A 12,304-nucleotide genomic window follows, 5' to 3' on the forward strand; every position below is an offset into this window, starting at 1 on the left:
GGGGTGGGGACCGAGGCGGGAACCTGCTAGGAGTTGGGAGCGGGTATGTTGGCGGTAGGTCGTGAGACGAGCTCTGGTTTGACGGACGGGAGGCGGTTGCGTCCAAACCGTCCCCTCCCGCGCGCGCGCGGCTGGGAGGGCACTTGTGCAGGAGTGGGCCGGCTGCTCTCCCCTGGCCGGGGCTGGGCCTCGCGTCTCCCCGCCCGGGGCCCCTCCTTTGCTCCCCCCTTGCTTGACTTCCCCACGGCGCCCCGCCGGTACTTCCTAGTCGTCTCGCTCGGTGATCTGCAGGATCTCCCGCCCCCGCCACCCCGACGCCGCCGCCGGGTCCTTCCCGTGGGCTCTCGTTAGTTGTCTCCGCGCATCTGTTTGTTTCACTCGTGCCTGCACGGATGGCCCTCAGCGGAATGCCTCCGAACCAAGATGAATTACTAAAAATAAGAAACAGCTTTTATTTTGTGTGTGTGTGTGTGTGTGTGTGTGTGTGTGTTTTGAAACGTGGTCTCATGTAGCTAAGGATGGCCTTGAACTCCTGATCTTCCTGTCACTTCCCTCCCAAGTGTGGGCATCACAGGCGTGCAACACCACGGCTGACTTTAAAGAACACTAACTAGGCGCCAGGCCCTTAGAGAAACGCTTTCCAGGCATTATCTCATTCATTTCCCACAACTCTTGAGAGAGGCGACTTCTGTTTCACAGATGACTCGGAAGTCCCGAGTCATAGTGAGGATTTAGATTGAAGGCTGGCCAACCCCAAAGCTGTAACTAGACCATTGCACCTCCATATTCCACATTACAGGGTGAAGAGTTGTCTTCAGGATTAATCATTAATTGTTGTTTGCGAGGTAGTAGGGTCTCCCTCTAGCTCCGGCTGACCTGGAATTCACTGTGTAGTCTCAGTCAGGCTAGCGTCAAATTCATCGATCTACCTATCCCTACCTCCCTAGTGCTGTGTGCCATCACGCCTGGCTTTTTTTTTTTTTTTTTCTATTTTCTTTTTTTGGTGTTTCGAGGTAGGGTTTCACTCTATCTAGTTCCGGCTGACCTGGAATTTACTATGTAGTGTCAGGGTTGCCTTGAACTAGTGGTGATCCTCCCACCTCTGCTCTGCCTCCTGAGTGCTGGGATTAAAGGCGTGTGCCACCACGCGTGGCTCTTTGTCTCTTTTTAAATATTTTATTTTCATTTATTCCTTTGAGAGAGAGAAAGGAGCAGAGAGAGAGAGAGAGAGAGAGAGAGAGGGAGGGAGGGAGAGAAGGGGAGAGAGAGAGAGAGAGAGAGAGAGGGAGGGAGGGAGGGAGAGGGAGGGAGGGAGGGAGAGGGAGAGAGAGAGGAAGAGGGGAGAAGGATGGGCATGCCAAGGCCTCTAGTTGCTTCAAAACAGTTGCACACCCCGCCTTGTGAATTTGGTTTACTTGGGTCCTTGGGAATTGAACGTAGGTCCTCTGGCTTTGCAGGAAAATGCCTTAACTGCTAAGATATCTCTCCAGCCCTTTTTATTTTTCTTTTTAAAAATTTTATTTATCATTTTTTCAAGCAGAGAGAAAATGGGCACACCAGGACCTCTAACCACTGCAAAGGAACTCCAGATGCTCTACCATTTTATGTATCTGGCTTTATATGGGTATTAGAGAATTAAAGTAGGGTCTCACCCTAGTCCAGTCTGATCTGGAAGTCACTATGTAGTCTCATGGTGGCCTCAAACTCACTATGATCCTCCTACCTCTGCCTCACAAGGGCTGGGATTAAAGGCGTGTGCCACAACATCTGGCATTTTTTTAAAAAATGCTCTTATTGGTTTTAAAAGTTACTATTTTTTATTATAAACACACACACACACACACACACACACACACAGAAAGAGAGAGAAAGAGCACACCAGGGCCTCTAGCCACTGCAGATAAACTCCAGGCTCATGCGCCACCTTGTGCATCTGGTTTACGTGGACCTGGAGAATCGAACCTGGGTCCTTAGGCTTGTTAGGCAAGCACCTTAACTGCTAAGCCATCTCTCCAGCCCTATATATTTTTTCATAAAAACTTTATTTTATTTGAGAAAAAGAGAAAAGGTGATCCATTTTTAATATTTTATTTATTTAAGAGAGACAATGGATGTCCTAGGGCCTCTAGCCACTGCAAACAAACTCCATATACATGTGCCACTTTGTGCATCTGGCTTATGTGAATCCTGGGGAATTGAACCTATTTCCTTTGGTTTTGCAGGCAAGTGCTGTAACCATTAAGTCATCTTTCTAGCTTGTGATCCATTTTTATTTTTATTTTATTTATGTGAAATATGTTTTATTTTTATTTGAGAGTGACAGAGTGAGGGAGGTAGAGGGACAGAGAGAATGGGGGTGCTAGGGCCTCCAGCTGCTGCAGATGAACTCCAGATGCATGTGCCACTTAGTGCTTACATGGGTTTGGGGGAATTGAACCTGGTTCCTTTGGCTTTGCAGGCAAGTGCCTTAACCATTATGCCATCTCTCCAGCCCTTTTATTTTTTAAACTTTCTATTGATGACTTCCATAATTATAGACGATAAACCATGATAATCCTCTCCCCACCCCACTTTCCCCTTCACAAATCCACTCCACCATATCCCCTTTCCCCTCAATTAGTCTCTCTTATTTTATTTATTTATTTTTTTAAATTATTTATTTATTTATTTGAGAGCGACAGACAGAGAGAAAGACAGATAGAGGGAGAGAGAGAATGGGCGCGCCAGGGCTTCCAGCCTCTGCAAACGAACTCCAGACGCGTGCGCCCCCTTGTGCATCTGGGTAACGTGGGGCCTGGGGAACCGAGCCTCAAACCGGGGTCCTTAGGCTTCACAGGCAAGCACTTAACCGCTAAGCCATCTCTCCAGCCCTCTTTTATCTTGATGTAATCATTTTTTCCTGCTATTATGAGGGTCTTGTAGGTAGTACCAGGCACTGTGAGGTCATGGATATGCATGCCATTTTGTGTCTGGAAGGTTGCACTGGAAGCAGTCCTACCCTTCCTTTGGCTCTTAACATTATTTCCGCCACCTCTTTTGCAATGGACCCTGAGCTTTGAAGGTGTGATAGAGATGTTTCAGTGCTGGACACTCCTCTGTCACTTCTTAGCACTGTGGTACCTTTTGAGTCATCCTAGAGGTCATTGCCATCTGAAAAGAGGCTTCTCTAACCAAAACAGAGTAGCATTAATATTTGGGTATGAATGTTAAGAAATGTGCTTACAGGGCAGTTTGGTGAGTATAATATATTCATTTAGCCAGACACAAGCAGGCATTACACCTGTAGGACTCATGACCTCCCCTGTCATAGGCTTTTGACTAGGATTTCAGTACCAGGTCCATGAAGTCCCTCCCATGGAGCAGGCCTCCAGTCCAGTTATAGAGTGGTTGGTTCCCCCTGTTGCAGTCAGGTTTGCATTGCTGGCAGAAAATACCTGACCAAGAGCAACTTGTGGGAAAAAAGGTTTATTTTGGCTTATAGACCTGAGGGGAAGCTCCCTGATGGCAGGGGAAAACAATGGCATGAGCAGAGGGTGGACATCACCTCCTGGGCAACATCAAATGGTCATCAGCAACAGGAGAGTGTACCAAACACTGGCAAGAGGAAACTAGTGATAACACCCATAGGCCCACCCCAACGATACACGGCCTCCAGGAGGGTTTAATTCCCAAATTGCCAGCAGCTGGGGACATGGCATTCAGAACACAGTTTATGGTGAACACTTGAATCAAACCACCATACCTCCATAACGGACATGCCATTATTGCACCTGTTCAGTCATTGGCCTAGCTGGCCAAACTTACAGCTTTTCTCTCCCACAGGACTGCATGCAGCGTAGCAGTTTTCATCTTTCTGTCAGCTGGTCTACAGAGAGGAGGTTTTCAGTTCAGCTCCAGCTTGATTTCTGTGTGACCTTGCCCCAAGCATATGGAATCTTTAGTGATAGGTCTTATATATATTCCTGGTGGGAAACAAACAGCTTTGGCAATGCTTTGGGGGCATCAGGGACTTTCCTGGTCGTATAACCCAGCTTTGCCACTTCTAGGCATATATCCTAAGGACTGGTCTCACTACTTGAGAGATACTTGCAATCCATGTTTATTGCTGCTCTATACACAATAGCTAGGAAATGGAGCCAGCCTATATGTTCTTCAACTAATGAGTGGGGATAATGAAGATGTGGTACATTTATACAGTGGAGTTCTATTCAGCTGTAAAGAAAAATGTTACAAAATTTGCAGGGAAATGGATGGAGGAAAGAATTATTTTATTATTTTAAAATACATATATATTTTTATTTATTTTTGATTATTTTTGAGGTAGGGTTTCACTGTAGCCCAGGCTGACCTGGAATTCACTATGTAATCTCAGGGTGCCCTTGAACTCATGGCGATCCTCCTACCTCTGCCTCCTGAGTGGTGGGATTAAAGACATGTGCCACCACACCTGGCTATTTGTTTATTTATTTATTTGAGAGACAGAAAAGCAGGTAAAAAGAGAATTGAACCTGGGCCCTTAGGCTTTGCCAGCAAGCGCCTTAACCACTAAGCTGTTTCTCTGTGCCCTATACCCCATTTTTAGACTTTACTTTGAACCAAGGTTCTTTTTCTTTTATTAAAAAAGGGCATTTAGCTGGGCATGGTGGCGCATGCCTTTAATCCCAGCATTTGGGAGGCAGAGGTAGGAGGATCGCTGTCAGTTTGAGGCCACCCTGAGACTCCATAGTGAATTCCAGGTCAGCTTGGGCTAGAGTGAGACCCTCCCTTGGGTGGGTGGGGGAATTGTGGCTGGAGGGATGGCTTAGTGGTTAAGGCATTTGCCTGCAAAGCTAAAGGACCCAGGTTTGATTTCCCAGGTTTGATTCCCCAGGAGCCATGTTAGCAAGATGCACAAGGAAGCACATGCACCTGGAGTTCGTACGCCCATTCATTCTCTCTCTCTCTCTTTCCCCCTCTTTCTCTGTCAAACAAATAAATAAATAATTTTTTTTTTTAAAGGAGATTTTCAGCTGGGTGTGGTGGCACGCACCTTTAATCCCAGTACTTGGGAGGCAGAGGTAGGAGAATTGCCATGAGTTCGAGGCCACCCTGAGATTACATAGTGAATTCCAGGTCAGCCTGGACTAGAGTGAAACCCTGCCCTGAAAAACAAAAAACAGTAAAAATTGAGCCAGGCATGGTGGTGCACTTGGGAGGCAGAGGTAGGAGGATTGCTGTGAGTCCAGGCCACCCTGAGACTCACTACATAGTGAATTCCATGTCAGCCTGGGCTAGAGTGAGACCCTGCCTTGAACCCTCCCCCCCCCCCAAAAAAAAATTGAGTCTGGAGAAATGGTTCAGTGGTTAAAGTTGCTTGCTTGCATTGCCTGCCAGCCTGGGTTCTATTCTTCAGTACCCAGGTAAAGCTGGTTACACAAAGTGATGTATGCATTTGGAGTTTGTAGTAGCAGGAAGCCCTGGTATGTCCATTTCCCCTCTCCTCTCTCTCAAATATTTAAAAAATTCATTGTGGTACTGGGTTTATGGCTCAGTCTTGCTTAACATGAGTGTAACCCTAGGTTAATGGGGTGAAAAGAAAAATCCAACATTGTTTCATTTATTCCAGAAAAAAGGAAACAATGTTTGCTGTTTCATCCCCCCCCCCCCCCCACCAAGTAGGGTCTAGCTCTAGCCCAGGTTGACCTGGAATTTACTATGAAGTGTTACTGTGGCCTCCAATGCTGGGTTTAAAGCATGCACCACCATGTCCTGCCAAAATACCTTTACTTGCAAGCAGGGAAAGGGAAGGAATGGTCACATACCAGTCCTCTCTAGCCACTGCAAATGAACTCTAGATGTATATACCACTTTGCATCTGGCTTTATGTGGGTACTGGGGAATTGAACTCAGGCTGTCAGGCTTTGAAATAAGCACCATTGGCTGCTGAGCCATCCAGTTCATCAAAACATTTTTGAAGCCCAGTGTGGTTGTGCACCCCTTTAATCCCAGCACTCCTGAGGCAGAGGTAGGAGGACCCCTGTGAATTCGAGGTCACTCTGAGACTACATAGTAAATTCCAGGTCACCCTGGGCTAGAGCAAGACCCTACCTCAAAACAAAACAAAACAAAAATTTTTTTTGAAACTTTGTAACAAAGGCTAATATAATATGGTTTTGTCATTGAGAATTTTTCTGTACTTCCATTTTTCTACATTTCCTATTTTTTTGCTTTTTACCCAGCTTTGTTAAAACAATAAGGGACAAAGATTATGTGTTTATAGTTTACAACTTTTTAAATTCTACTTTTATTGACAATTTCCATAATTATAAACAATATCCCATGTTAATGCCCTCCTCCTTCCCACTTTCCCCTTTGAAACTCCACTCTCCATCATATCTCCTCCTCTTCTCAACCAGTCACTCTTTTATTTTAATGTTATGATTTTTTCCTCCTATTTTGATGGTCTTATGTAGGTAGTGCTAGGCACTATGAGGTCATGGATATCCAGGCCATTTTGTGTCTGGGGGAGAGGGAGCACTTTGTAAGGAGTCCTACCCTTCCTTTGGCTCTTACATTCTTTCTACCACCTCTTCTGCAATAGGCACTGAACCTTGGAAGGTATGATAGAGATATTGCAGTGCTGAGCACTCCTGTCACTTCTTTCCAGCACCATGATGCCTTCTGAGTCATCCCAAGGTCACTGCCATCTGAAAAGAGAAAGTTCTCTATCAAAAGTGAGAGTAGCATTAATATATGGGTATGAACATTAAGAGGGGTCAGATTTTTTTGTTTGTTTGTTTTTTTTCGAGGTAGGATCTCACTTTGGCCCAGGCTGACCTGGAATTCACTATGTAGTCTCAGGGTGGCCTTGAACTCACGGCGATCCTCTTACCTCTGCCTCCTGAGTGTGCTATCATGCTTGGCTTTGGCTTGCAAGGAAGTACTTTAACTTTATTTATTCATTTGAGAGCTACAGAGAAAGAGAGAATGGGCACATCAGGGCCTCCAGCCACTACAAACAAACTCCAGATACATTATCCACTTTGTGCATCTGGCTTACATGGGTCTTGGCGAATCGAGCCTCGAACCTGGGTCCTTTGGCTTCACAAGAAGTGCTTAACCACTGAGCCATCTCTCTAGGCCAAAAGCAAGTACTTTACCGGCTGAGCAATCTCTCCAGCTCCAATGGTATATTTTAAAATATTTTTATTTATTTGAGAGGCATTGAGAGTGAGTATGGACACATGAGGGCCTCTTGCTGCTGCAAACTGACTCCAGATGCATGCGCCACTTTGTGCATCTGGCTCTCATGTGGGTACTAGCTAATCAAACCCAGACCTTCAGGCTTTACAAGCAAGTACTTTTGACTATTGCATTGAGCTGTCTCCTCAGACCAGCAACATGTGTGGTTTTTTTGGAGAGGAGGTAGGGTCTTGCTTAGCTCAGGTTGACCTGGAATTCACTATCTGGTCTAAAGCTGCCTTCAAACTCATACCTCTCTCTCTCCTGAGTTCTGTGATCAAAGGTGTACACCACCATACCTGGCCAGAAAATTTTATATTTTCATTTATCTATTTTAGAGAGAGAAAGAGAAATGGGCCTGTAGCCATTGCAAATGAATTCCAGCTGCTTGTTCAACCTTGTGCATTTGTCTTAGGTGGGTACTGGAGAATTGAACCTGAGTCCTAGGCTTTGTATGTAGGCAAGTTCCTTAACCATCTCTCCAGCCCAGCCATAGGCTTTTGACAATTTACTTTTTGAGGGGGTGGTACAGGTTCGTCATAGCCCAGGCTACCAGGAATTCACTATGTAGTCTCAGGCTTTTCTTGAACTCAGTGATTCTCCTATCTGCTTCCTGAGTTCTGGGATTAAAGGGATGTACCACCATACCTGGCTTGATTAGGTTTTCAGTATCAGGTATGTATTCCCTCCATTGAGCTGACCTCCAAACCAATCAGAGTAGTTGGTTTCATCTTCTCTGTCTCTCTCTCTCTTAAAAATTTTATTTATTTCTTTGGGAGAGTGAAAGAGGGAAAGGGGGCGGGGAGAGAGAGAGGGAGGGAGGAAGGGAGGGTGAGAATGGGCACACCAGGACTTTTGCTTTTAATTTCTGCTAACTCAGATTTGTCAAAGAAGTTAAAGGATATATCTTTGTAAAAGATATGCTTGGGCTGAGGAGATGGCTTAATGGTTAAGAGTGCTTGTAGTTTAAGCATGAGTGCCTGCCATACCTGAGACCCTCGATGAGTTCTACTCCCAAGAGCCCATATAAGAAACTAGTCATGGTCATGGCTATCCATGTCTGTAACCCTAGTCCGCAGAAGGTGGAGACCAGAGAATCACTGAGGCTTGTGTTCAGGGTGTTCTGGCCATAGACTAGGCTTGCTAACCAAAAGACAGCAGCTCAGAGTTCAGGGAAACACCTAGCTCAAGGAAGTCTGTGGGTGAGCAATTGAAAAGGGCTCCTGCAGTTTTCCCCTGGCTTCCATATGGATTTGCCTGCAAAAGCCTAAGGACCCAGGTTGAATTCCCCAAAACCCATGTAAGCCAGATGCAAAAGGTGGCACATGGGTCTGGAGTTCATTTGTAGTGACTAGAATCCCTGGTGTGCCCATTCTCTCCACCCCCACTTCTTGATATCTCTCTTAAATGCATAAATGAATTTAAAATTTTGTTTTGCTGTATATTGGTCATGGTGACACTGCTCTTAATCCCAGTACTCAGGAGGCAGAGGTGGGAAAATCAGTGAGAGTTTGAGGTCAGCCTTAGACTACAGAGTGCCAGGTTAGCCTTGGAAAGAGTGAGACCCAACCTTGAAGAAAACAGTTTTGCTGTAGCCAGTTGTGGTGGGCACACCTTTGATCCCAGTACTTGGGAGGCAGAGCTAGGGAGATCACCATGAATTCAAGGCCACCCTGAGACTTCACAGTGAATTCCAGGTTAGCCTGGGCTAGAGCGAGACACTATCTCAAAATAAGTAAATGTAAAGTTCTTGGGGGGCTTGAGAGATGGCTTAGTGGTTAAGCGCTTGCCTGTGAAGCCTAAGGACCCTGGTTCGAGGCTCAATTCCCCAGTACCCATGTAAGCCAGATGCACAAGGGGGTGCATGCATCTGGAGTTTGTTTGCAGTGCCTGGAGGCCCTTGTGTGCCCATTCTTTCTTTCTTACTGCCTCTTTCTTTGTTGCTCTCAAATAAATAAATAAAAGTAAAAATAAATTTCCTAGGGGGCTGGAGAGAGGGATTAGCAGTTAAGGCACTTGCCTGCAAAGCCAAAGGACCTCAGTTTGATTCCCCAGGACCCAGGTAAGGCAGATACACAAGGGGGCACATGCGTCGGGAGTTTTGTTTGCAGTGGCTGGAAGCCCTGACACTAGGTAGTCTCAGGGCTGCCTCGAACTCACAGCGATCCTTCTACCTCTGCCTTCTGAGTGCTGGGATTAAAGGCATGTGGCACCACACCTAGCTGTGCTCTTCTTTTTTTGGGGGGGGGGTTGGTTTCTGAGGTAGGGTCTTAGACTAGCTCAGGCTGACCTGGAATTTACTATGCAGTCTCAGGGTGGCCTTGAACTATCTGCGATCCTCCTACCTCTGACTCCCAAGTGTTGGGATTAAAGACATGGGCTACCATGCTTGTTCTCATGTTTTAATGTTTATTTATTTATTTTTTCCCTGAGGTAGAATCTCACTCAATCCCAGGCTGACTGGAACTCACTGTGTAGTTCCAGGCTGGTCTTGATTGAATTCACAGCAATCCTTCTCTCTCTGCCTCCCAAATTCTGGCATTAAAGGTGTGAGCCACTATGCCCAGCTTGATGCTTATTTTGAATATTGAATGTCTTTGTACTTTGTTGACCTACAAGAGCAAAATTATTCCTCTGCTTTCTCATTTTTCAGGAGCAGTAGAGAACTATGGACAATTCTACTTGGCAGGTCAGCTCTGAGAGAACTGGTAAGTGGTAGAGTTCTTCAGTGGTGTCTAGAGTTTTTTGTAGCTTTTGTTACAATAACAGACAGCTGCCATTTCATTCAAGTAGGAAGTTTTGTTTCATTTGTTTGAAGCTAGTTTGGACTATCTAGTCCCTATCTCAAAAAACAAGCAACAGTTCACTTAAGTATATCTAGCATCAAATGAATGTCAAATGGTCTAATCACTTAACAAAATACTATACAATGGCCAGAAAGCTCTTTTCTTTTTTTTTTTTTTTTCTTTTTTTTGTTTTTTTGATGACCTGGAATTCATTATGTAGTCTCAGGGTGGCCTTGAACTCAGGCCATCCTTCTACCTCCTACTTCTGCTTCCTGAGTCCTGGGATTAAAGGCATGTACCACCACACCTGACTTTATTTTCTTTTAATTTTTTAAATTTACTTACTTATTTGAGAGAGGGTGAGGTAAAGAGAATAGGTGCACCAGGGTCTACAGCAACTGCAAACGAACTCCAGATGCATGCTCCATCTTGTGCATCTGGCTACGTGGGTCCTGGGGAATTGGACCTACGACATCCTTAGGCTTCACAGTCAAGTGCCTAACTGTGTAGTCTTAGGGTGACCTCAAACTCACAGTGGTCCTCCTACATCTGCCTCCCAAGTGCTGGGATTAAAGGCATGCACAACCACGCCTGGTGACTTTTTTTTGAGGTAGGGTCTCCTTGTAGCCCAAGCTTACCTGGAATTCACTATGTAATCTCAGGTTTGCCTCAAACTCACAGCGATCCTTCTACCTCTGCCTGCCAAGTGCTGGGATTAAAGGCATGCATCACCACACCTGGCTTCAGAAGTGCATTTTAAAATATTATTTATTTAGCTTTATTTATTTGAGAGAAAGGAAGATAGAGCAAGATAGAAGGGGCACACCAAAGCCTCCAGCCACTTCAAACTCCAGATGTAAAAAATGCCTTTGGGCTGGAGAGATGGCTTAGCGGTTAAGCGCTTGCCTGTGAAGCCTAAAGACCCCGGTTCAAGGCTCCATTCCCCAGGACCTACGTTAGTCAGATGCACAAGGGGGCGTACACATCTGGAGTTCGTTTGCAGTGGCTGGAAGCCCTGGCACGCCCATTCTCTCTCTCTCTCTCTCCTCTCTCTCTCTCTCTCTCTCCTCTCTCTCTCTCTCTCTCTCTCTCTCTCTCTCTCTCTCTCTCTCTCTCCCCCTCCCTCCCTCCCTCCCTCTCTCCCTCTCTCTCTGTCTGTCTCTTTCTCTCGCTGTCTGTTGCTCTCAAATAAATAAATAAAAATAAAAAAAATAAAGAAATGCCTTTGTTCAAAATAAGTTTTTAAAAAATATTTTATTTATTTATTTGAGAGAGAGAGGCAGATAAATAGAGAGAATGGGTATTCCAGGGCCTTTAGCCACTGCAAACGAACCCTAGACACGTTTGCCCCCTTGTTCATCTGGCTTACATGGGTCCTGGGGAATTGGATCGGGGTTCTTAGGCTTTGCAGGCAAACGCCTTAACTGCTATTCACCAGCCCCCAAAATAATTTTTCATGTATTTTCTTGCTTTATTTATTTGAGTGAGATAAAGGAGAGAATGGGCATGTCAGGGCCTCCAGCCATCGTAGATGAACTCCAGACACATGCACCCCCTGTGCATCTGGTTTACATGGGTCTGGGGAATTGAACCGACATTCTTTGGCTTTGCAGGCAAATTCCGTATCTGCTAAACTCTCTCTCCAGGCCAAGAAATGCATTTTTAAAAATAGTTTATCTATCTATCTTTCTTTTTTTTGTGTGTTAATTTTTATTTATTTATTTGAGAGTGACAGACACAGAGAGAAAGAGCCAGATAGTGGGCACGCCAGGGCTTCAAGCCACTGCAAACGAACTCCAGACGCGTGCGCCCCCTTGTGCATCTGGCTAACATGGGTCCTCGGGAACCGAGCTTCGAACCGGGGTCCTTAGGCTTCACAGGCAAGCGCTTAACCACTAAGCCGTTTCTCCAGCCCTATCTTTCCTCCCTCCCTCCCTCCCTTCATTCATTTATTTATTTATTTTATTTATTTGTTTTATTTCAGTTTTTTTGAGGTAGGGTCTCAACTCTAGCCCAGGCTGACCTGGAATTCACTGTGTAGTCTCAGAGTGGCCTCAAACTCTCAGCGATCCTCCTACCTCTGCCTCCCTGAGTGCTGGGATTAAAGGCATGTGCCACCGTGCCCGGCTTTTTCTTTATTTATTTGAGAGAGATAGAGAAAAAGGGGGGGGGCAGAAAGAAAGAAAGAAAGAATTGACGCATCAGGGCCTTCCAGCCACTGCAAACTCCAGACGTGTGCAAGTGCCTTAACTGCTGAACCATTTCCCCAGCCCAATAAATACCTTTTTTCTTTTTAG

At 45.5% G+C, this 12,304-nt stretch overlaps 1 protein-coding gene across 1 annotated transcript in view; it reads left to right on the forward strand.

The window, feature by feature from the left end:
• Positions 1 to 45: 45 nt before the first annotated feature.
• The window catches only part of Nup188 (nucleoporin 188), a 70,655-nt gene continuing 58,396 nt past the window's right edge, over positions 46 to 12,304 (forward strand). The window contains exon 1 of the mRNA XM_045132919.1: positions 46 to 336. Coding sequence (XP_044988854.1) covers positions 46 to 336 — 291 coding nt within the window. The remainder of the gene's footprint in view (positions 337 to 12,304) is intronic.

This window comes from Jaculus jaculus, chromosome 1 (genome assembly GCF_020740685.1).
Source record: "Jaculus jaculus isolate mJacJac1 chromosome 1, mJacJac1.mat.Y.cur, whole genome shotgun sequence".
Lineage (NCBI taxonomy): Eukaryota > Metazoa > Chordata > Mammalia > Rodentia > Dipodidae > Jaculus > Jaculus jaculus.